At 43.1% G+C, this 26,144-nt stretch overlaps 1 protein-coding gene across 5 annotated transcripts in view; it reads left to right on the plus strand.

Moving 5' to 3' along the window:
* The window catches only part of LOC149352686 (protein FAN-like), a 77,302-nt gene that overhangs the window by 14,377 nt on the left and 36,781 nt on the right, over positions 1–26,144 (plus strand). For 3 of the 5 annotated variants that reach the window (XR_016290836.1, XM_089581908.1, XM_089581906.1), the window contains exons 10-20: positions 26–97; positions 7,645–7,753; positions 8,095–8,188; positions 9,175–9,257; positions 11,768–11,847; positions 13,885–13,975; positions 16,836–16,899; positions 17,007–17,115; positions 21,112–21,181; positions 21,265–21,396; positions 24,281–24,323. Coding sequence is in view for 4 of the 5 variants with exons in the window: in XM_089581908.1 (XP_089438034.1) it covers positions 26–97; positions 7,645–7,753; positions 8,095–8,188; positions 9,175–9,257; positions 11,768–11,847; positions 13,885–13,975; positions 16,836–16,899; positions 17,007–17,115; positions 21,112–21,181; positions 21,265–21,396; positions 24,281–24,323 (947 nt within the window). In the remaining variant the exon portion in view is untranslated. Of the gene's footprint in view, positions 1–25; positions 98–3,881; positions 4,669–7,644; positions 7,754–8,094; positions 8,189–9,174; positions 9,258–11,767; positions 11,848–13,884; positions 13,976–16,835; positions 16,900–17,006; positions 17,116–21,111; positions 21,182–21,264; positions 21,397–24,280; positions 24,324–26,144 lie in introns of those variants that run through there. The other 2 variants (XM_089581907.1, XM_089581909.1) reach the window with 2 other exon arrangements.

The raw sequence follows: 26,144 nt of genomic DNA on the forward strand, positions 1-26,144 counted from the left end.
CATTTTGTTTTGTGCTTGTCTGCAGTGGCCACACCTCAAGATCAACCTTTGTGATGTGAAAAGAGTCATTAGGCGCAGATTCCTTTTGAGACAAGTGGTAAGCATTTTTTTCCTTTGACGGTCGGGGCGGAACTCTTGGGCAGCAAGCATAAAAGAGCTTGACTCTAGCTTTGCCCATATTATCTTGGAGCAGTGCTTGGGACTTTGGAATAAAACCAATGGACTTAGTGATTTCTGCATTGATTCCTCTTCTCAGCCCCAACATAGCTTTTGTTTGTTTGTATTGATTCGTCGTGAAAGTGTACCCTTTTTGTGCAGATGGCATTTCCCATTAAGAAAATGTGTACTTGTGGGGTGGTTTATTTTGCAGTCTCTCAAGCTTTCAGTGCTCTGTTCTAAGGTAGGGGTCACACTCCAGCAGCAGGAATGCCCCATTTTAAGCTGTGTTTGTGCGGGAATTCTGCATGTTGGTTCTTGTTCAAACAGCACAATGTAGGCATCATTAGAAAGCTTATGTGTGCTCTGTCACTTGATGCGCACTGTATAGTGTAGCTGCATTATCAACTGCACAAGCGGTGGTATTACAGATGACAAATTCGGTAGTTTTGTTAATATTGTCACATAGGTAAATAGCCTTTGTGGGTGAGTCAAGGACGAAGCCTGAAGAACTAGGCACCACAGTGTTCAGTAAGAACGGCTGAGAGAAAAACACAAGCCACACACTTCTTCCTCGGAAATCTTCGTTGTCCTCTACACTGCTGGCGGCATTGGTCTTCCCGTTCGGGGCCTACTTAGATAACTTTTCTGAAGAAACTACTTCACTTAGGAGAGTTTTGTTTGGCCTCGTATAGAATAGATGTTTATCTAGTATCAGATCGTCTCGTAATGTGTGTTTGTTGAATTGTATTTGATTGGCGGTGTTTTAAATATGATAAAATTAGGCCATTTTGGGCACGAATGTCTGCTCTGTATCGGGGTGCACAGTAGCAGTATTTTACCACTTTGCCTGAACAAGATACTGGTGCAGTGTGCGAAGTTTAATCCAATTATCTTCAATAGTTCATTTTAATTGCCTTTCCAGTTTGAAGATTTCTGTAATGCTGCCTCACAATCAGAATTCTTCAAATTGAAAGGCCAATTAAAAATGAATTAATGAAGGTAAGTTGATTAAACTTTGCACACTGCACCAGTATATTATTTGCCCCAAGTGGTAAAAGTATTGCTGCTGTGCACCCCAATACAGAGCAGATATTCATACCCAAAATAGCCAAATTTTGCTGTATTTAAATGGCTGCTGATCAAATACAATTCAACAAACGCACATTCTGAGACCATTTGGACATAGATAACATCTGTTCTATATGTAGGTGAAACGAAACTGTCCTAAGCTGAGCAGTTTCTTCAGCAAAGTTATCTGAAGTAGGTCGTATCCACAAAACTACCGAATTCGTCATCTGCAATACCACTTCTTATGCAGTTGATAATGCAGCTAAGCTATTACGGTGTGCATCAACTGACAGTGTGGGCATTTAAGCTTTCAAGCGATGTCTACATTGTGCTGTTTGAACAAAAACGACATGCAGAATGCTGGCACGAGCGTAGCCTAAAATGGAGCGTTCATGCTGCAGGAGTGGGACCCTGCCTTAAAATGGGCTCTTGCTAATTCTGTAATAATAGTCCTCGTAGGGCTGGTTATGCAGCCCAGCGTCTTGGTATGTTGACAATGCGAACACGCCGAGCGGTGCGTTTGCTAACGTGGAGGTGCACTGAACATTGTCAATACAAAGCTCTTTTTCCGTGTCGCAGTTGCGTGTCATTGCACGAACTTCGTCCGAGGAGCGCTTAGAGAGGCACTTAGAGGTCCTCTACTGCTCCTTCTTTGTAAATCGAGGCGCATAACGAAACCATGCGGGCGCACAGAATGCATAGCCGCGAAGCACCCCAAAACATACTGAAACTCAAGTGGCCGCCTGTTGCGCCGTCATTTGCAGGTTTTCTTTGTCTTCCCACATTCAGGTTGTCTTTCTTCCATTTTCCTCATGGGATAAAAGTGCACTAGTGGTTTCAAAACAAAACTTATATACTTCAGTATCGATCAAACATGTAACCTTCATGCACCTTTGTCAGCCTCAGAGATCTGTGGTGTCTTTTCTCCTGTTGTGAGATTGGCCTGTGGCAGCGATACCTTTATTTTAGTTTTCACTCTTTTCTACCTTACAACAGCTTCGTTTTCAGAAAGAGTGGTGTTTTTGTGCTTAGGAACTGGTATTCTATCAATACAAAGCAACTTCAATTTCTCCTTAGTGTCCCTTTAATGCTTATGTGTCCTGGAGACTTTTGTTCCTGATAGTACATTAAGCTCCAAATTTATGTCACATGTGTTGCTGAAATTTATGCCTTGTCCAGTGCTGAACTTTCTTTTGTTATTAATGTGACAGTGTTAGAGCGGACGTTCGGAGGAAAAGCCGTGCGCATTGTCACACTAATTCAGGGTCGGTCGAGGGGGTTGTGATGTCATACACAGAGCAGGAAAAGGAAAGTGATTAAAGCTAGAGTTAAATTGCGATTACGCGGTCGTAACATGGCAGAAATGTCATAACTTGGGGTTCGACTTTTCGGTTTGAACCGAAAAACTTAAAAAGAAAGTATGCAAAATTCATTTTTCGAAATTATGTCTTAACTGAAAAAAGGCCAATATTTTTGGCAGCCTTGTCACAACTAACTAGCTATTCAGTACCAGTTACAAGGTTACAGCAAAAAATTAAAGAGCTGGAAGCGGGAACGCGGTGAGACTAAGGTATTTTAGGAATTTAGTACAGTGACTCTGAGTTATGAGTCATTGATCTGCAAACTCAGACGCGCTGTTGCTGATAGGAATGCTCGAACATTTAACTAGGCCTTACTGGCTAGCATAGCGCCATCTGCTCACATTAATCATCGACTTGGGGCCATCGTTTCTCTAAGTAGGTTCTTCCACTGCATGTAAGGACGTTGAAAAGTTTTGGAGCCATAACAAGCAACCGTCAATGCGAAACCATGCATAAACAGCACGAAGGTGTCGTGTTTTGACTCCTGTGATGGTTAAGCAGCAGTTCCATCACTGCCTCACGACGCAAAGGATAGGGTGCACAAACCTTTCGTTTTGCGCAGAATGCAACCAGAATGTGACAATAATGTTTTTAGGGCTAAACTTCCACTTGAGTTTTTGTCTCACAGTCCAGTCATTTAACTTCGGCATTTTTACTTTTTTTTTACGACTGTACGGCTTTTTTCTGCAAAGACAGACGGCCATTTATGTTGTGCATACTGCTACATGAGCGGCTGGTTAAAAACATGGTTAATATAAACTGTAGGTCACTTTTGACCTCACAGGGACATCATATATTTCACCGATAAAAACTCAAAATGGCATTCTGAAATAGACTGAGAATAGTACGCCGAACTTTCGAAAAATAAAAACCCAAACGACCTAATTGTAACATATAAGGATGTAAAGTAAATTATTTACGCTGAAAAGAAAATGGGGTATAATTAGTTGGGAATCAAATCCATGACCCTCGGGTTGCATGTCAGGCACACTACCCCTAGGCCACGGAGGCAGGTTCATGCAACTTAGTTCAAGGGAGGCCTTTTGTGTCTTCTGAGGTATCACGTGGTCTAGTATGCCTACTAATGTATGATAATGAGCGTGTGTAATTAGAAAGAGGTTTCTGTTTAAGAAAGTAGCAAATACCCATTTTGCGCTGTCGCGTCATACCCCTAGGGCAGAGCTTAAGTATCCCCCTAATTTCTGTTCTTCTGACATGTCAGTGGAGCTTTTAGATTAATGATAGCTCCTTGCGGAATGGTCTGTATATTTTGTTCTCAATTTCAAGGTACGCCGTACATCTAATGCAGCTTTGGCACTTACAATGTGATGGAGGCTCCATCCACCTGCACGTGCTGTCTGAAGACTTGCAACAGCTGCTGAAATGCTTCTTGCTATGATTGTCACAAAGAAAAAGTATCTTTTTTTTTCACTGTGAAGCCCTGAATGGCTCCAGTTTAATGGGTCAATACGCTTTCAGCAAGTACATTATAGTAAGCTTTAAATTTCTACAGCAATAAGTGTATTGTTGAGGATTTGGGATCGTGTTAGCAGTGAAAAAAACACCTTTGAAGATATAATGCTGATTGTTAAATGGCCCACTGGAGGTCTTAGTGCTTGCTATTTTGTTTTGTGGCAAGGCAAGTTCTGCAGAAAACTCAGGCTTAACTTACAATCTAATTCAAGGTACAAGTATATCAGAAAATGTCAGATATTACTTGGCAGAGGAAAATGTAATCAAATTACTCTGTAGTTCATACGCAATATTCATGGATTTCTGTAAAGCATTCGATAAGGTGTCACATAACAAACTAATGCATAAATTAAGTTATTACATTAAAAATGACAGGATACTTGCATGGATTAAAGCTTATCTCTCGAACAGATGTCAGTTCGTCACTCTGAACAATATTTCTTCTAGCAGTGTCCGGGTTATGTCTGGCGTCCCCCAGGGATCTGTTTTGGGACCACTCTTATTTCTTTTGTTTATTAATGACATTGTGGCAGATCTTTCAGTTCGCGTGAGGCTGTACGCGGATGACTGTATCCTTTATCAAGTGGTGTCTTCAGTTGACGACCAGGTGCGTCTAAATAATGACCTAGCGAAAGTGGTTGCGTGGTGCAACAAATGGCAGATGTGCATTAATTTTGAAAAAACCGTGTTCATGAAAATTACAAACAAGAAAATGCCTCTTCATTATGTGTACGGTACTAACAGCATATCATTATTAGAAGTCACAGAGTATAAATATTTGGGCCTATGGATTACTAACAACCTTTCGTGGTCAAAACACATAGACGCTGTAGTAGCAAACTCAATGCGGAAGTTATTTTTCTTGAGGCGCTCCCTAAAGTCATCCCCATCTAGTGTTCGTCTATTGGCCTACAATTCTCTCATCCGTCCATTACTAGAATATGCCGTAATCATTTGGGACCCTTTCACGTTAACAAACATTCAGAAATTAGAGCGAATACAGCATAAAGTGGTTAGATTTGTTTTTAACTCATATGGCCGTGCATCTATAAGTGAGCTCGTGAGGCGAAGTGGGTTACCCCCCGTCACTGAGCGCAATCGTGTTTGTCGACTGAAGTTTTTTTTCCAGCTCATAAAAGGACATTATAAAGTTGATACCTCTAATTATTTTTCTTACTCCTCAGGTTATAACACGAGACAAAGGCATGCACTAACAATCACCCCCTTGAACGCGCGAAATAACTGCTTTAAATATTCTTTTTTTCCGAGGACAATTACTGATTGGAATAAACTTAATAGCGAGACTGTTAATCAAAATTCTTTACTTCTGTTTGAAAAGTGCCTGTAAATGTTGTGAATTTGTGTGTGTTTATATGCTTGTATTTTGTTTTGTCCCACCCTGCTATGATCTGTACAAGATCGCAGTATCTATAAATAAATAAATAAAAAAATATAATTGACTTTTTGTACTGTTGGGTTGGAAAATTTGGAGGGAATCATGAATTTCTCTGAATATCCATTTCTTTTATTGCAAACCAATAATTGGTAAGGAAACATCAAGGAAATTTCAGTTTTATCAGAGTCAGGTGGATAGATGAGATCAGGAAAGGATGTAACAGGGCTAAGACTAACCAGCCCATATCAGCCTTCTTCTAGAGATCAGGAAGTTGTGGGTCTAGGGTTGGCACAGCTGGTACAGGACAGGGCTAATTGGAGTTTAGTAGGTACTTCTCACCGCAGCAGCGGCCTAGTGGTTTCAGCATCCACCTCGTATGTGGGAGGTGTGGGGATTGATCCCTAGTGCCTCTGAGTACCTACCGGTTATGCAGTGGGTACAAGCTTTCCCCTGGCCTGATGCTCAGCATCTGCTGCGTGAAATGCGGGGAAAATGGATCTGTGACCACACCTTGTATAGTAATTTGTGCCACGGTGCTTTTTGGCCAAAAGCTGCCTTCGCATCATTGAAACTCATCATCATCATCATCTTCAATGGGTACTTCTCTAAGGTCCTTTTTTTTATATAGTAAATGAGTAATTGACAAGAAAAATTTAGTTCTGTCAGAGTCAGATGAACAGATGAGATCAGGACATTTGTGAGGTTAGGGTCGCACAGCTCGTACAGGACAGGGCTAATTGGAGATTACTGGATGGGGTCTTTGTCTGGCAGCGTGTTTAAGTGGGCCAGTGATGATAATCATGACGACTTTTGCTGCTGTAAGTGGGTTCGCTTTAACTTGGTTAGAAGTGCATGTGTCAGCAAATTGTGGGTGTTCTCCTGAGGCCTTGGAACTAGGGGTGTGCGAATATCAAATTTTTCGAATACGAATCGAATACGAATACTTGGTTCCGAATATCGAATCGAATATCGAATAATCAAGAACAGACGCATTTAACCACTACAAAACATTATTTGAGCACCCAAGTACATCACAGTTCAACTAACAGTGATGAAATGAACACAAAAGATGTGTGTGGCTGCACAAAAAGTATCAAAGTCTCGAACATTATTCTTAGAAGAGTGGAAATATCAGAGAAGATGGCTAGTACACAGCATTGATTAAGGCTATAGCTTGCCATCACCACAAAAGCGCGTTGCTGGGATGAACATAAAAGGTTGCCGTGATGGAAAACCGGCTGCTCCACATGGTCAGGCAGAAGTAGTTAGTTCCCTTCTAGCTGAAGCCACTTCTTCAGACACAAAAATGCACTTGGCACTGAACTGGCACGTATTGCACAGCTCTTACTATACCAGCTGCGCAGGTATAGCTACAAAGAAGCTCACCAGCACAGTCAGCTACTGCATGGCCCAACGTTACGCATTGCTCTGGGCGCCGCCATATTGTTATGAATCTGTTGATAGGACTTGCGGACCGAAGTGAACGCCGGTGCTCGCAATAGAATATTCGGCTGGGTACTAATATTCGTGTAGGGTCGAATATTCGAAAGAGCACGAATACTTGGATTTCGAATCGAATACGAATACTAAAAATATAATATTCGAATTATATTCGAAAATTTCGAATATTCGCACACCCCTACTTGGAACCTCTGCTAAGGCTAGATTGCAATCACTAGCTACTGCTCAAAAACAGCATGTGCAGCTTGTTAGGCCATGGCAATGAGTTATTCAAATAGAAAACATGCAGAAAGGACACCGTACCATACAGAACGAGCACCTTGCCTGGAGCCAGGGGCAATGTTGCCATATATCTTGGTGCACTTGCCTATTGGATGATTCAGCCAATTGGCACAGACTTCTGTGGATGCCTGGTGGTACACGGTTGGGGCCATTCTTGAGGGAAGAGGGCACATTGCTGGCAAAGAAGCCACTTGTCTTATCGTGCTTGGGGAAACAAGTAAAGCACGTGCTTCCTTTATTGTTCACAGCACACTTCATCAGCACTGGAAAAATAGGGCACTCAGTAGTAGTTGTCGCAGCGTGTATTGCAATTTTATGACAGTGGTTTTCTAGCTGCTGCACTTACATTACATACAAATGTGCACTAAAATTTTGAATGCATGCATTGCAACTGTAGGCTGCGTTAAAAATGTGATGAATTGTTTATTCTTCCTTTATTTTCAGGGCCTAGAGCTTTATTGTTCTGAAAGCTCTGTGCTAAAGCACCTGTTCCTTTCTTTCAAGACACAGCAAGAGCGAGATGAGCTGTATAAGCAGCTTACCAGTCAAGAAGGTAACATTTTCCTTCTCGTTATCTCTCATCATGTCTGATACTGGTGATGTCAAGCACAGAAATAATGTCAAGGCTGTGCCTGTAGCAAGGTGGATTTACATTGTGAATATCATTAAAGCACCGTTTGAATAGCCATACATACATCCTGGCTCGCAGAGTGAATTGATTATGACACACGCACTGTAACTGGTCATGATCTCTGTGCACTGTGGCAGATGTTGGCTTTGTAGTTCATACGAGGGGAGATCTTGTGTCGGGGAGTCAAGAATGAAGGGTGCACTGACATGTGGCTAGTTTGCAATCACGAGTGTTGCAACCTATTTTTTTTTTCTTTTCTGCAGCATTAAAGCTTGAGGACTCTGGCCAAGAGAACATGACTTTGCTTTGGCAGAATGGTGTCATTTCAAATTATGACTATTTGCTGTACATCAACAGGTATGTTTTGTGCAAAAATGTTTTTGATGTAACTTGGTAGGCCTGAGTCTTCTGTCGTAGGGCAAGAAATAGGGCCATCGGCTTAGAGGGTCCCTGAACCACTTGTTCATGAGAAATTTCTGGGAGATTGTGGGACACCTTCCTAGCAACATTGTCCAGAAAGAATTGCTCCTAAATGCGCAACAGGAGCAAAGGAATTACATGTACATGATTTAACATTTGCTGTCTCCGTCAATTTTTCCCTCAGCTCCCCATTTCTCCCCTCATTTTTCCTCAACTTGTGCCTCTGGGAGGATTGCCCCACTTAGATAGGCTATAGCTGTTGCCCACAGTAACCTGGCTCTCATCACAATCTTGCATGCTGTCACGGGAAAGTATGTTAAACCTCCCCCAGCACTGGCTATCGTATTCAGCTCCTGTAGGCTACAGCTGCTCTGCCATGGTAACATGATGTTAGATAAGCTGAAAGAAAGAATGGAGAACTTAGATGAGCTCAGTTTGGGAGCATTAGGCACCAATGTAAGGCTCCATAACTTGGCTGAAATGTTCACAGCTGTGCAGTCTTTGCATTGAATAAAACTCACCTAGCTTGGGGCGAGCAGGGTTCAGGGACACCTTATGGGTGAAAAAACTTGCCATGATTCATTTGTAGATATGACCTCACGTAACATGAGGAGTGTTATCTGCTCACTTGACCTTTTGCATTTTTTCCAAAAGTGCTTTTTGCTAAACATCAAATAGCACATTTCAATATTCCTTCAGTATTTGTGCTTCTTTTTAGTGAATGGCTTATTTTTTGGCATGTTATAGCCTTTTTAAGTGCACAGTGCGTAGAGCAAGTACACAGAAAGGAAGGAAACCAGACGAGTCACTATTTTTTGTGTGTGTTTGTCCTTTGCACTGTGCATATTCATAAACTTCGCCATACCAACTAGCCAGTTGTCTGCACTGTTATAGCATAACCTATTCTACACCCTCGGTTACAGTTTGGCTGATCGCAGTTTTAATGACCTCACACAGTATCCAGTGTTCCCTTGGGTGATAGGGGACTACAAGAGCAATACTTTAGGTATGGTGTGAATTCAGTTTTTTCCCTCTGAGTCATGATTATGAAATGCAGTGTTGGTGTACATCAAAGTTTGTTGTACTTGTCATCAGTATATTTGTCGTCACTGGTTAATTTTGATCTTGAAAAGCAGCAGCCCTGCTTGCGTATTCCATGTATTGAGGTAAAGTGTAATGCTCAGACAAAAGTTTGGACTTGTTGCTGCTGAAGTGCCAGAAGACTGCCATTTGAAGGTGTCATTGCAGTGAGGTGTTGCAAAGCCTGTTTGAAAATCAACATGCTTATAGTTTTTCCACTACAAATTGTGTTGACACAAAGGCTGAATAGTTTCCTCTGAATGGTCTGAATGAAAACAAAGGTTCACTAGTTGAAGCATGGCTTTTGTATTGAAAATAATTTTTGATGCAAGAGACATAGAGCGCAGTTCTCTTCATTAACACAACCTTCTCTCCTGTTAGGTAAAAGCAGTGGTACTAAGGGGACCTTTTACCTGTTCTGTTGTAGCTTCTATGCATTGGTGCAGTCCTCACTACTAAGTCAGTGCAGTGGTGTATTTTACATAAAAATTAGTATTATCTGATTATTGCTTGTCTTATATGTAGTAGAATCTTGTAATGCATAGTTGGCATACATGTGCAAGAACTACATGCTAAGTAGTAGTGCAGGTTTACTGACAGCAGTAAATTTATTGAGGAAAAAAAAAAAAACTACCATATGACAATGCGAGAGTTTCAGTTCAATCCACCTTGTAAGAAATTGATTATTTTGCCGCCACTGCTGCCTTGCAGTGACAATGGCAGCATTAAAAAGCATTACACTCAAAAGCCAACTAACTTGTCTGGAAGGTACTAGACTCGTGTGTTTACATTGTCGCAGTGACATTAAGTGGCAGCAGTCACATGTTGGCGTGCCAGCTGATTGTCCAACTCAGCAACTCACCCTCGACATGTCACATATAAAAAGAAGCATGCTTCACATGATGTGTTCAAAATATTGAAGTTAGTTATTTAATTTTTAAGTTCTCAAAATGGTGGTCTTCAGTAGTGTGTTTGGAAATTCTTGAAAAAGAACATCACAAAATCGCATTCACTACAGGTATTCTTGTCAAATCACACAATTAATATTTCATACTACATCAGTGTACTGTGCAGCGTTATTGGAGTGACAGTTTGGGCGCTTTTGGTTTGAAGCTAGTGCATGGAGGAGGCAGGTCAGTCAACTCGTTGAGTGCGTCTGCGACTTGTTGGTTGCAATTCACAGTTGTACATGGCAATGCTGAGTCTTACTGACTGCCGCTGTGAAGGTGCCTTAATCATTGACCACACTTGACTTGGAAGTTACAACAGCGTTAGTTCCTGCTGGAACAGCTGACATATCTAAAAAGAAAATGCTACACAGAGCCACTTTGAGCTAAGACTAGCTGGACTGCATAATGGGCTGCATGCTCGGCAGGGTAATGAAGGCAGAAACTGTGATAAGGCTTGCAGTGGTAAATGTTTGCTATAAGCACACATCACTGCCCCTGATGGGTGCAACTTCATGGCATGCTGGCACTTCCTTTGCAAGAATTGATGGCAAGTTCACAGTTTTCTGTGTCCATTGGTTGGTTGGTTTATGGGGTTTAACGTCCCAAAGTGACTCAGGCTATGAGAGACGCCGTAGTGGAGGGCTCCGGAAATTTCGACCACCTGGGGTTCTTTAACGTGCACTGACATCGCACAGTACACGGGCCTCTAGAATTTCTCCTCCAAAGAAATTCCAGCCGCCGCGGCTGGGATCGAACCCGCGTCTTTCGGGTCAGCAGCCGAGCACTATAGCCACTGAGCCACCGCAGCGGGGTCTGTGTCCATTGTTCTTTGCAAGAGGGTGGAAAGGTTTTATGTCACTGAGTGGCACCACAAACCAGCCAGTCAGCTATATAGTAGTTGGACCTTTTACATGATAGGGGCTGCCGTGATGCCTCAGTGTTAATGGCGCTTGGCTGCTGACCTAAAAGACGTGGGTTCGAACCCGACCGCGGCAGTCAAATTTCGCTGGAGGTGAAAATCTAGAGGCCCGTGTACTGCGCAATGTCAGTGCACTTTAAGGAGCCCAGATGGTTGAAATTTCCGAAGCCCTTAACGATGGCGTCCCTCATAGCCCAAGTCGCTTTGGGACATTAAACCCCCATAAACCATACCTTTTACATGATAGTGAAAATTGTAGACATTAACATGCAGGTATGCGAGAAGCCTGTAAGAAGTAGTCGGCAAGTATGTTAGTTTCAGTGCAGCTACATAGGAAATCCTTCGTGACTACTTTTAAACTGTACCTGCGTTCTAAGCAGTATGTGTAATTAGGTTCCAGTGGGGTTCCACTCCATTTAGTGTTCAAGGACTTTGTTGTGCCAAACAAGTTTGTGGTTACTCAGGCTTCAGTAGCCTGTGTACGAAGCATGTGGGATTTTATTTGGTCTTAATGCTGTTTTAACAACAAGAAACTGTGTGCATGCCTCGTTTTCAAATTTTCGGCAGACCTGAGCAACAGTTCAAGCTACAGAGACCTGTCCCGACCATTGGGTGCACTGTCAGAAAAACGTCTCAAGAAGTTGAAGGCAAGTCTAATGACCACCATACCTGATTTGTGGTATTGAACATGAATGTACCAAATATTATAAAGAGATGAACTTAGTTAACCCTTTTAGGCGCCACTTTTTCGTTCTGTTCAAAGCAAGTAATTTTGCACTTAAATATTATATTTAGGCCCTGGTGAAAATAATTTATTAGTTTTTCTGTGCGAAATTCACAGGGTTGATATTCGAAAGGGATGTGCAAAACTTGGCACAAAGTGTCATAATTGATTAAAATAGCAAAATCTAAATGCCAAGAATTGTGATGTGAACACTCGAAGGCAAAAAAATTTGTTATTGCTGGTGGCAAAATCTGTCTGCACAAAAAAGGCAAACGACGTGTTACCTCGCTCACTGTTTCACGAAATATTATGTACTGCGTTCGCTGTAGGGCTTAGAAAACCATCTTATTTGCAACAAGGATTGTCAAATCACCTGCAACAATGAAATCACTGAATGGTGTAGCACACACGGAGAAAAAGTTGTAAGTTCGCAGTGTACACAATTGTGTACAAAGCACCTGAAAGGGTTAAGACAGAGTGTCAGATATGATGAACAGCGTGAACATTTGGTCGGGTCCCATGTACTCAATTTAAAAAGATCCACTCAAGATGGACTGTTTCATGTGGCCCTCAGTTAAGACAAACTTTTTACAGCTGCCGCAAATTATGGACTTCGCAAAGCAGTATGCACAGAGCATCTTTGCAACACTCTTGATGCAAACAAGATGGCAAAATTAAAAGCACTTCCCCTGTAAGAAAGCACACCCTTCACTAGAGAGCTTCCCACACATTTGCGCAATGGTACGGGGAAGCGTCCTTGCAGGGGTGCTTTCTTGCCTACGCAAGGAAGACTGAGAACCTTTGTCTGCCTGCGTGTAGCGCATAGGTCTACCGTGACCAGATCTCGATGTCACGCACGCGTCGCATTCTACACGTTGGCTCTAGCGGACAAAAAGGCACATAAGTGTGGAGTGCCTCTGCTCATCGACTTCGGACCTAAACAGTTTGATGGGAGCCAGATTTCTAACTGATGCATCATTGCAACAAGTATTCTCATGGCACAGAGACATGTCATCTGTGGCAGATGGGGAGATGTGTGGTGCACCTGCTTGTGGAGTTGGTAGCTGCCGTGCTCCTGAAGGAGCGAGGTAAGAGAAAAAAAAAAGACATTCATGTGATTTCAGAGCCTGTGCCATGCAGCTAGCCAGCTGGGGAACCATCGGAGTGCTTGGAGCTTGAGGAAAGGCAAAACAAAACAGACAAAGAACATCAAATAGTGGTCACTGCAAAAAAGGGAGAGAAAAATAGACGACCGAAAAAAAAAGTAGCTCACAATGCCATTTTCAAATGGTATGATGTGATCGTGTTTCATGCTCTCCTCAGCTCACTTGATGTGTAGTGCAATAATATTCTCTTTGCAATTGTCTTCATTACAAGGTCATTTCATTTGTTTTGTTTTTTTCATTATATTTGGACCTAGCATGCTGATATATCCTTGTTTTGGGGGGGTTTCGAGGGAGTCTACTGTGTATTGAACAGGCTTTTTAATTGCAGAACTGCAGTGCAATAGCTATACCAAACGAGAATATTGGGCATTTGCAAAGGTATGCAACTGTGGTCTTTGAAAACTGCGTGATGCAGTGTGGCTTCAGTTAATTCCACATCATAAATTCCCAACTGTCTGTGTACTTGCTGCAAGGCTTCTGTACGAGCTCAAGTGTGCATTTTATTTCAGCTCTAAAACTGACAAGAGGAAGTTCAAAGTTATTGTGCACAAGCAGCCAAACAGCCAGGATGATATGCAAAAACGTCACAGTGTGGCTTTGAAGCTGTGCACAAATGAACTAAATTTGCATTTGTATCGTCAACTCATTTTTTTTCCTGATGTGAAAATTTTTCAGGCTTATGCTTTGCGCGTTTTTGCCAAGGTGCACTAATGCATACCTCTTGATATCTGTTGGTTTTTTCGCTGCTTGTCTCCAGATGGGTGATGTCTGCAAAAAATTTGTTTATCACTTAGGATCGCTATGCAGAAATGGCTGAGCCCAAATTTCTCTATGGGTCCCACTACTCCACCCCTGGCTTCGTGCTGTACTACTTGGTGCGCAAAAGTAAGCAGGTTACTCTGTCCCATATCGGTGATTGCAGCAGAACTCAGGTCAAAGTGTGGTGAAAGAAAAAACTCCATGACCCTTCACCCGTCCCCATCGGGGCAGAGAAGTGACTGTTGCTGCTCCCTGTACCTGAAGTTTCTCTATTGGCCCGGGGTGCCATAAGTGGACGTTGGTAGAATGGCAGTAGTTTGATCCTTCCTGCCAATATTCAATATACATGGTCTGTTCTGAAAGTAGTAGGACTGGTTTTTTCCTGGGCGAACGGGCGGACGAGAGGTGGTCTGCGCGTGCAGGTTCGTTGAAGCGGGATATTGGGAATGCTGGGGAAAATCGGCAGTCGGCTCTCGGCCGTTGAAGAGAGGAGGTCGCTTGTACTGTGAACCCTTGTCGAAACGTCTCGTCACGCAGAATCATCGAGCGTTTGCTCGATCAGCGATACTCGATCAAATTTTGAGTAAAACTTGGTAAAACGGGCAAAGAGACTCACAACATGATTAAGGAGGCCTACGGTGAGGCTTCCATGGGGAGATCAGGTGTTTTTTGAGTGGCACAAGCTGTTCCGAGAAAATAAGGAAAGAGTGGAGGAAGACGACCGCTCCAGACGCCCTTTGGACCAGCAAGACCAACGAAAATGTGTGGCGAGTGAAACGTTTACTAAACATTGATTGTAGAATGAGTATCAGAATGGTTGCTGATGACTTGAGCATTCATCAAACCCAAGTTTTTGAGATCATGACAGAAAACTTAGCCATGAGGAGAGCGTGCACGAAGTGGTGCCGGGCGTTTTGTCAGAGGAGGAAAAGGCCAACCGGTAGGATCTTCTTCATGATGTGAATGAGGACCCCGATTTTTTGCCCAGCACAAGGCGGCAACGCTGCCTCAGCCCCCCTACAGCCTCGACTTGGCCCCGCCAGACTTTTTTCTATTCCCGAGAATAAAATCGACGCTCGAGGGGAAACATCACGGATCGGTAAAGGTGGTTCAACAGGCCGTGACGAGGGAGCTAAATAGCATTCCGGTCCAGGCGTTCCTGGAGGCGTACGAAAACTGTAAAGCTCATTGGCAGCAGCGTGTAGGTGCGGAAGGGTGCTACCTTGAAAAATTGTAATCGTTTGTACTATTCTCTTGAACATATTTTGTTTAAAAAAATGAGTCCTACTACTTTCAGAACAGACCATGTATTTGGTTTCCCAGTGATAGATGGGAGCACAGGGGCAGATTGATACTATATCTTACATTGATGTGCATATGAAGCAAGGATGTGAGATGAGATTGCATCTTTTGGAAATAATTGCACTCTTTGACATGCAAGTTTTTGTAGAATGCTCATTGTGATGAGACAGTGGACATAAACAGAGTGAAGCAGTTAGCAGTGCATTTTAGGACAGGTGGCAGTGATATCATGGATAAACCATGTTCAGGACAGCTGTGCACAGCTGTGCACAGCTGTCACACTGGTAAATTCAGTGTGTCTCATTCAGATCAACTGCACAAATCAGTAAATTGTGTCAAGAGACTTCTCTGCGGAGTTTGATCATGGGTGGTAAATGTGCTGACATCCCATTTCATCACCATGCCATTTTAATTTGTTCACTTGAGTCTGAAGGCAATCCATGTTGTGGTAACATGGGATGGAGGCGAAATTCTGCAGGCCCGTGTACTGTGCGATGTCAGTGCACGTTAAAGAACCCCAGGTGGTCGAAATTTCCGATGCCCTTCACTGCAGCGTCCCTCATAGCCTGAGTCGCTTTGGGACGTTACACCTCCATAAACCATAAAACCTGCTCCTTGGTTTCGGTGACTGTTGGCTTCCGTCGCATATGTCATAACGAGCCCCTCTTTTCCCTTCCCTTGTCTGCTCAGTAGATGTAATATGTAAATATTGAGGAGATGAATTTGTTAGGGGTATAAAAGGCATGTGGCTCGTTAAACTCTGCATATTTTTGCTGACAGTATAGCTTGTAAGCACATCTTTGTCCTCATTGAAACTGATCCCAAGGGGTATAAATTTTTTAATGCTGCACATTTTTCATATAGAAACAGGAAGACGTTTGTTTTGCATAATACCGTAAATATAAAATCTGATTACATTCATATGGGCAAACCAGGAGTATAGTAATGCCATCAAATGTGTGTTTAATTAAACCTCCTCAGATTCATTTATGATGCCATAGTGCAGTCATCATCCAAGTGCCCGCTTTATTTGCTAATATTGAATAGTCTTTTGAATTTGCCATTAAATATAGTATGCAATATATATATGACCATTGTTTATTTCCCCAGTTCATGTTGGAATGATGACATCACTTTAGAAAGCTGGTGAGCTGCGTTTTCAACAGTTAGTGAATTTCAGACGTAACCTCACTTCAGTTTCACACTGATTATATCTTAATCTCTAAATTTTATTGCAGCACTGCTCTACTGACACAGTGAAGCTAAAAATTTTGGTGATTGGAAGAGGTGCATGATAAGATGTTGCAAGGATGCAGTATAGATGCAGACAGATCCAAGATATTATAATAGAGCTAACATAGAACATGTTGTGTTCCGAAGCACTGGCACAACTGCAGCGCACAGGAGCAGTAATATCAAGTTGTGGCAGACGTAGTGTTGTTTGATGTCAAATTTCCATGTGCATACAAGGCAAAGGCAAACTAGCTTCTTGCTTCAGCATAAAATATTTCATAAGGTCCATTTTGCTAATTAGTGGCATTTTTCATAGAACACACCTCCAAAAGAACTGTAGTTTTGGAGAAACGTGCTGAGAAAATGTGCTATGTATTGTAGTGACATAAGCTTGTAACTTCCTTTCATTTATTGCTTTGCTAATGAAGGTCTGTTTTCTACCTGATTTCAGTGCCGCAGTATATGTTGTGCCTGCAGAATGGCCGCTTCGACCACCCGGACAGAATGTTTAATAGGTGTGCTTTAAGGCTCTCTTCAGTACTGCCTGTCCTTGGCTTTGTTTTGCATGCAGTATATACTAACTTGAAATGATGGTGATAATGCCAACTTTCTTGTTTTTTAGTATTTCTGACACATGGAGGAATGTGACTACGGATGCAGCAGATTTTAAGGAACTTATTCCCGAGTTTTATGACCCTGCTTGCAATGGTGACTTCTTGGTCAACTTACTGGTAAGCTCCATGGTGGTTCTTTTGCCAGGTGTTCTACACACTACACTTTGTTTTCGTGGCCTTGAGGTTAATGGTTTGGTTTGGTTTATTGGGGTTAAACGTCCCGAAGCAACTCAAGCTATGAGAAACGCCGTAGTGAAGGGCTCCGGAAATTTCGACTACCTGGGATTCTTTCATGTGCACTGACATCGCACAGTACACGGGCCTCTAGAATTTCGCCTCCATTGAAATTCGGCCGCCGCGGCCGGGATCGAACCTGCGTCTTTCGGGTCAGCAGCTGAGCGCCGTAACCACTGAGCCACCGCGGTGGGGCTGCTTGAGGTTAATGTCTGGTATTTTTAAATAGAAATATCAGTGTCCATTACATTTTCACATGAACATTTTCATGAAAAGCCAGATAATGACCAATCACAGTCATAGGTGAACCTTCGAACCTCAGCAGTAGGTGCAGTTAGCAACACAGTCATCATTAATCAGATGGCTCTGGTATGCTGCTCATTACCAGGTATGTTTAGTACCTTGGCAAGTAGAGCTAAGCATTGAGCCCTGGGGCATGCACGGCAAAATAAACCTAAGCTTCAGCCAGATTTGGTGTCTGGACTTAGTCTTGACTTGTTGTCGCCTGCATTTCACTTGATAGTTAAAAAATTGAGGTCTTGTTTTTTGAAAAGTCAAGGTTTTGCTGTCCCGCTACCCTCCTTGAATTCGTCGCACATGTGGGACAAGTGGACATAATATTTCTGTGCCTGTTTGTGTCATCATTGTGCAGACATATCCAAACTTTTTTACTCTGGGCAGTTTGTAGCTAGCAGCTCTAACACTTCATCACAGGGACACCTCAAAAACCTTTACAATCCAACCTTTTAACTCAAAGGCACAGAGTGTGCAGCTACATGGCAGAAATGTCAGGTCTTTGCATTGAAGGGCCATGTAGGGGAAGGCAGCTGTCTAAAATCTTTAACCCCAAAGAAGCAGCCTTATGAAACTGTAGTGTATGGCGTCATAAAGAAATGAAAAGAAGCAAAGAAATATTGCCCTTTACATCTGGCGTGAGAAACATTGAAACACCTCCTCTCTGGACTTTCGCAAACCGGTTCTGCTGCCACTTCCACTGTGCTACTACCGGGTCCATACAACAGTCCAGCAAATAATGGGGCCCAGGAAGCCCTTATTGGAAGGGTCTATAAGCTGCTTAAGGTATTTAAAAGCAGTCCATAAATGAAAAAGGTGTCTTGTTCTTTTTATACAGGTTTATTTTTTTTTGCTCAAATGGTAACACTGCATCAAAATGTAGCAGCAGCAGTGAATACGCATGATGACTAAGATGAAAAGAAAAGCTACGACTGTTAACCCAGGAAAATTGTGAACACTTCTTTTATAAGTAACCAGATGTAGATTTTTGGGCACAAAAAAAAGAATGGTATAGAGTCGAATCCCGCTGCAGTGAAATTCATGTGACCCACGAAAAATTTTGTTGAAGCGGAAGCTTCGTTGTCGTGAAATTGGGCCACAACATTGACAGAGTGCACTGGACAGTTCATGTACAACGTTTATTTTACAAAAATTTGTTAGGTTTGATCTTTTGCTGTTTCGAAATTGACATCGTGGCGATTTTCTTGGCACTCCGAAAAGCTAGGAATCACGTAATTGAACGCATCCGCTACATTTGTGATCAAAGCAATTTTTTTTCCCGCATGCGCTTTAAAAGTGCCCTTGCTTTCATTGTGCGAGAACCTGTACTCAGACCACGTTACTTGGAGTCAATTCAGTGTGGACTACGCTTGAGTGTGCCCGTGTCACTGTGCGTTGAGTAGTGGCCACATGCACCTTGAAATCGTTCCTTTAGACGACATGCCAGAAATGCGGTTGCTCCGATTCTTTGAAGACATTTTACGTTTTGCAGCGCGCAGTAGAAACATACCGGTGGAGTGTCGTTCTGTTCAGACATCCGCCAAAAACCACTGACACTCGCAGTGGCTGTATTTGAATATGACACCAAGCAAGTGGCATGCAATGATCCGCTGTCGCCCGCCATGCTGGTGGGCAGCAAGTCATTGCAAGAAGCCTGACGCCGGCTAGGGTGCACTTTAGTCTCGCTTTTGCGCCGCAGGCGAGCACTGCGATAGCTTTTCTTTTTTTTGTTCCCCCGTCCAGTGCACTCTGGCACTGACCGAAATCGCAGGCGAGTGCTGCGGTAATTTTTTTTTTTTCCCGTCTGGTGCACTCCGCCACTGGCCGATGCGGCGCAAAAGTGAGACTAGAGTGCACCCTAGCCAGTGTCAGGCTTCTTGCAATGACATGCCGCCTACTGGCACGCCGGGCGACAGCGGATCGTTGTGCGCCACTTACTTGGTGTTGTTAGGCCTAATGCCTAACATGCTCTGCAGAGAAGTCTAAAAAAAAAGTGCTCTGGAACTAGCTACCGGTTACCATATAACGTTCAACATTTGCACCGATTTCCGTTGACATCATTGCTGTTTCACACTGAAATGAACACTGTAGAACTCATTTCCGTTATGCCCTCGTCAGCAGTGAAGTGAAAAGCCGAAAGCCGCCTTACACCAATGACCGTGGTTTGCAAGCACAGAGTCCAGGCAATTGGCAAAGTCGTCGCAGGCAATCATGCGTCGCATTGCATCTTTATGCACACATGACTGCATATTAATTCCGATTGTCCAGGGAATGTCAGTGCAAACTGTCTTCGGCGGCTGTTTTTGGTGAAACCTAAAGAGATACGGTCATATGTGGACGTGCAAAAAAAAAAAGGATGCTTACCCAGAACAATTTCGTTGAAGCGGAACCTCGCTCTGAAAATTGTTCGTTGTGGGGAAAAATAATTGCTTCGCCTTGTGTGGTATACTTAAGAGGAATCAGAAAACTTTGTTGTGGCAGGAATTTCACTGTTGCGGCTTACGTTGTAGCGGGGTTTGACTGTAGTTCACTTCAGTATGAAAGTCTCTACTGACGCCGCATGCACAGCTAGTGGTGCTAGAAGCTCATCAGCTGCAGTGTGTTTTAACTGTGGTATGTAGCTGGCATGCAGATTCTATTATGTTTTGCAACTTTGGGGAACTTGGGTGTCTTTTGATGAGTGTCATATGAAAGCGAGTATAGTTAGTGCTGTTCATAGTGCGATGCATCCTTTGTGTGGTTCTCTCTTGTTTCATAGACGTGAGTGCTTGTCTTGTCTGAGTGCTTTTGTATTCAGGTGTTAAATGTAGCACTGCGGCAGCTGTCGGTAACATTCTTGAAAATAAGAAGCACGTGATTAGTGTCAGAATCCATATGCAACTACGTAGCTACACACAGCTATACAGCTATACATGAAAACAGTTAAAGCAACTTTAGAATATGTCATCAGAGCAAGCTTGAGCTTTTGGCCAAGAAAAACTTTCATTGTTTACTCCTTTAAGTTGTTCTATGCCCACCCCTGTTCCTTTCCACCTTTGAGACCCTCCGTTCCCTTCAAACTGGCAACAGTGAAACAGTACTGTGACCTCCACCCAGAATTCGGAAAGTAATCCCTTGTCAGCACACCTCTAATATTTACTGTCTTCCCCGGCAGTGACAGTAATTGCTCTCAGTTGGCTAAGAAGCGAGGCACCGCCCAATAATGGCTTAAACTTAAAATGCTTATCATTATGAGCATGAATCAGTGTACCTAATACTCAGCTCTGGTGAAAAGCGTGAGGGTAGCCTAAGATCGCAGGGTTTCGAAATTTGTGCCAATAAAGCATATTGGGTGTTTCAAAAGTAGCACATAATTTTCATACCTAGTTACTTTCACTGAACTTCTATTTTTTTTTTGTTTTGGTTCGATGATCGTGCTTGTTCCACAGTTTTAGGTGTACTGTATCATATATTTTTGTTGTTTTCTCTATGTATATAAGACAGCCTTTCTGTCAGGTGTCAGCAGCATTGTAGGTGTTTAGGAAGCAGACCGTGGTGTGCTGTTTTAGCATTCTTTTGTTGTTGTTTTTGGTTTGTGTGCTTTAGAACCTGGACTTTGGAAAGCGCCAGAATGGTTGTGCTGTTGGTGATGTGGAACTTCCACAGTGGGCTGAAGGTGCGTTTGTGCCTGTTTCCTCCTCGTTCTTTCCTTGTTTGCTTGCTTACTTTGAGCTTGCCAGCCACTCTTCTTCATTACAGGCCCTGCTCATTTTATACGAACATGTAGGGAAGCTCTTGAGTCATCTTTTGTCTCTGAGAACCTTCATGACTGGATCGACTTAATTTTTGGCTACAAGCAGACTGGAGAAGAGGCGGTGTTAGCTGACAATGGTGGGTCTTTTTGCACCCTTGATGTGTGCAGCATAAAGATCAGGTGTTGTAATTTCAAATGGTTTCTAAAAATCTTATTGTGCTGAAAACTTGAAACATGCTTCATAAAATGTTATAAGCCTAGCCTATCATAAAATGTTAGAGCTTTTTTTTCTTTGTCACCATATATACAACTACTATATTACTTCATAAAGTCAGCAATAAAATTCCAATAAGGAAGGTTATCAGGGGGACACGATCTCGCCAATGCTATTCACTGCCTGTTTACAGGAGGTGTTTCGAGGTCTAGGTTGGGAACAGTTGGGGATAAGAGTTAATGGAGAATACCTTAGTAATTTGTGATTTGCTGATGACATTGCCTTGCTGAGTCACTCAGGAGGTGAGCTGCAAAGCATGTTCAATTAGTTGATCAGGCATGATCAAGTGCTCGTGCATGTCTTGTGTGTCCTCTCTTCTGTCTCTCGTCCATTTTTTGTTCTGACTTCTTCACAACGGTCAGTGAGTTAGACAGGCAGAACAGAATGGTAGGTCTTAAAATTAACATGCAGAAGACCAAAGTAGTGTTCAGCAGTCTCGCAAGGGAACAGCAGTTCATATTTGGTAGTGAGATGCTGGAAGTGGTAAGGGAATACGTGTGCTTAGGGCAGGTAGTGGCTGCTGATCCGGATCATGAGAGGGAAATAACTAGAACAATAAGATTGGATGGAGAGCTTATGGCAGGCTCTCTCAGATCATGAATGGCACTTTACCAATATCCCTCTAGAGAAAAGTATACAACAGCTGTATCTTACCGGTACTCACCTACGGGGCAGAAATGTGGAGGCTAACAAAAAGGATTCAGCTTAAGTTAAGGACAACGCAGCGAGCTATGGAAAGAAAAATGATAGGTGTAACGTTAAGAGGCCGCAAGTGGGCAGAGTGGGTGAGGGAACAAACGCAAATTGATGACATCCCAGTCGAAATCAAGAGGAAGAAATGGGCTTGGGCAGGGCATGTAATCGGAGGCAACATAACTGCTGGTCCTTAAAGGTGCACTGAAGAGGAATCTGAACTCGTCCTTTTGTCGCGGGAACTCGATCTACACGTTCTGAGCATTCTTAGAAACTTCGATTGATTGCCCTGTGTGGCTGATTTTCCTAATTAAATGGAATTAACGTCCGGCCCCCTTCTTTATTTTTTTAATTCTCCCTCGTACGGTGGGCGGAGTCGACCAACGCGTGGAGTGCCTTGCAGCCAGCTCCGTGGAGGCTTTGCTTTCGCTTTATTTTGTTTTTTAGGTTTTCGTGAATAAATAGTTTCATTCGCAGATAATATAGCCGCAAAATAAGCCCGCAGAAATAAAAATACGCGCGGACTATTTGCTTCTACGGACTACTACGTATTACTCCGCCGATGGCAGAGCGGCAAGCCGCCGCGGGACTGGCTGAAAGGCACTCCACGCGTTGGTCGACTCCGCCCACCGTACAAGGGAGAATTAAAAAAAAAAAGGCGGGAGTTGGACGTTAATTTGATTTAATTAGGAAAATCAGCCCCACAGGGCAATAAATCGAAGTTTCTAAGAATGCTCGGAACGTGCAGATTGAGTTCCCGCGGCAAAAAGACGAGTTCAGATTCCCCTTCAGTGCACCTTTAAGGGTAACGGAATGGATTCCAAGAAGGCAAGCGTAGCGGGGGGCGCCAGTAAGTTAGGTGGGCGGATGAGATTGAGAAGTTTGTGGGGATACTGTGGCTGCAGCTGGAAAATGACAGGGTTAATTTGAGAGATGTGGGAGGGGCCTTTGCCTTGCAATGGGCATAGTCAGGCTGATGATGATGATGAATTTCGTGACTCAAAGGCCAGAATTACAGGACACTTCACTTTAAAAGCTGTTGTGCTAAACACAGAAAAAATGTCTGCAAGTCTCAATGTCACTTGTCTGAGATGCTTCTAGACTAGTTGGACAAAGCAGTCCAAAAAGTGTAAATGTGGAATAAGTGCACAGATGTGGAACAAGCCTTTCCTACTATGACTGCTGCAGTTGTTAATGTTATTTGAGCATAAGGCACTATGTCTACTGAGATTAATGATGCAGAAACGAATTTTTCTGCAGGCTTTCTTGAGGGTTTCTGTTCTTTATTTTTCTTTGAAGAGTCACAGTAGTTTTCTGCTGTACTGGTGCAGTGGTACTAGTTAGTAAAAGAAAGCTTGCTTTTCCTTAAATGGCCATAGTCGCAGGCAAAGTCCTCCCAGGTATCCACATGAATATGTTTAACACTATGTTGGAAAGAAGTATAATTGTCTGTGCAACTTTGGGGGAGGGTGATTTTTTTTCTGCTGTTTTTAGCCATCATTAGTAGCACCTTGTATTTGGCTCCCAAAGGTAGTTAGCAAGTTTGATGTTGCAGTTCTTTGTGCAGCATGGACTAACACGTCAAAGAAGTTTCTAGCTGCTGCAGAATAGAAGAGGAATGGGATAGTACCATTGTTACCTTTGGCTGTGACAGAAATAGTTTGTTCCATTTCACTTTCATCAGTCACTTGTATGAGCACGGAGGGTTTTTGCACTTGTTTTGCATTTTTCTTTTCTGTGATCACTTTTTGCATTCCTTGAACTGTAAGGGTTTCCCTTCTAATAAGCTTTTTTTATTATTTGACTGTCACTGGGTAATGCCTATTATCTGAATTAGTGAATATGTAGGCATTACAATACAGGTAAATTTAGAGGCAGCTTTTAAAGGCAGCAACATTAGGCATATTGTTTTCGCTTGTCGTATTACAGGTAGCAGCATGATGAGAAGCTAGAAGTAAGCAGCCATCCATCTTATAAAACCTTCCCGAATGAGAACTTTGCATGCTTCGTTTTGGGCTAAATTTGCCTGAAACCAACACTTTTATTTTTTGCAGTGTTTTATCATTTGACCTATGAAGGAAGTGTTGATCTGGACAGGTGAGCTCGTATTTCTGTCACTTTTATTTTTGAGTGTGTATTAAAAGTTATGAATATAAAAATGTAGAAATATGCATCTATTTCAAGCCATTTGTTGTAGTTTAGCCAGAACTAAGAGGAGTTGTGACAACCTTTGTGTCCATTTCTGGTATTTTTTTTCAGTCGCTGCTCACCTTCTGGGTGTAGTGTCAGCATGGCTTTCGTTGCCGCCTTTGGCCAGTTTCCTTGCATAAGCTTATCATCAGCTAGAATAAAAGAAAGTTGGAATTTATCTAATAAAAGCAGTGCATTCATGTATACCTGGCCAAGCATTGGGGTTGTCCCATGTGCGGCATTGAGTATGCAGGTTGTATCCTGCGTGTATGCTGGCACTAGACCTTACGGCATGTTTGAAATGCCAAGTGGTGAAGGGAGACTCCACAGAAAAATAAGCAGTTGTGCAGAAGAAAATTTTTTCAGGGCCTCTTTGATGTCCTTTCCAGTCTCCTTGCTGCAATTAAAAATCTTGGTCAAGAATGGTTGCTTTTGTCATTGTTTGTTTGGAAAGGAGGTATGTTTGAACGATATCATCAATTTTTTAAGTTGTCAGGCTATGCACTGAAATGGCCATTTGTTGTAGACTTTTCCATGACGTTAACCTGAAGTAGCTACGGCTTGTAGTTAGCTTGCCCCTTTGGGAGCAAATGATCACCATGGGAAAACAATGGAGGTTGTTCACCTTATACAGTGAAACCTCGATTATACGTCCCCCGGTCATGCGACGACCCGCATTTTACGACGAATTTGTGTGGTCCCGGCAAAACCCCCATAGAGACAATGCATTAAAAACCTCGGTTATACGACGCAATTTTAGAAGGACCCCGCTTCGTACGACGGCTGGCTCGTACCGTCCGTCAAAAAAGGTCGTCAGCAAACGCAGGCCGGGATGTGCCGTATTTTCGCGATTCTAAGCACCCCCCTATTTTCGGAAAAAAATTTCTGAAAAAAAAAAAAAAGACTGCATGCGAATCTAAGCACCCCCGTTTTTGCGCGGAAGAGAGCGTTGCCGAGGCCGCCAAGTGCACTTGCTCTCTTTTTCGTCGAGCCTGTGCAGTCGGAGTCCCAAGGAGGCGCGGCCTGCGTGTTGTTGTTGCGACTGAGAGAAGGATGAAAAGGAAAGCGCACGGGCCCGCCTACTGGCGTGAGCCAAGCCACCACCGCTGCCGAGAGGAGAGTTAAAAGATCAGAGGAAAGATAAAGAGAAAAGATAAGACGCGCGTCGGTCGCAGCAACAGATGCGTCCGCAGGAGCCGACGCTGATGAAAAAACAGATAAGCGGGCGAGGCCGCGCTCGCCCAAGCGAGGACAGCGGCGTCCACGGCGCTTTTTGTAATGGAAGTAATGGATGCTTGTGCCCCACGATAAAACTTCCGACGAAGAGGAAGTGGACAACGATGCAGAGGTTTGCGCTCCCATTCCTAGTTACGCGGACGTGTTGCAGAGCGTCGACAACATCCGGCGCTTTGCTTGCGCGCGCGACGATGTTGGCGACCTACTGCCGGACGTGGCAGCCCTTGAAAGAAAGTTGATGCGCCGAGGTTGGGCAAAGGTGCAAAAAAAAAAAAAAAAATTACCGATTTTTTTTAAACGGTAATAAAGATTTTTTTGCAAATCTGTTTCAAATAAATGCTGGGTTTTGCCTTTTTTAATCTGATTGGCGTACTTGCCGCGGGCTTGAAGCCGGTCAACAGTTTTCGGCGCAAGGCCAAGCGCCACTGGCCGCATTCTTTGATTTTCGATTATACGACACCCGGATTATACGACGGTTTCGCGCGGTCCCCT

This window comes from Amblyomma mixtum, chromosome 3 (assembly GCF_055824585.1).
Source record: "Amblyomma mixtum isolate Tamu chromosome 3, ASM5582458v1, whole genome shotgun sequence".
Taxonomy (NCBI): Eukaryota; Metazoa; Arthropoda; class Arachnida; order Ixodida; family Ixodidae; genus Amblyomma; species Amblyomma mixtum.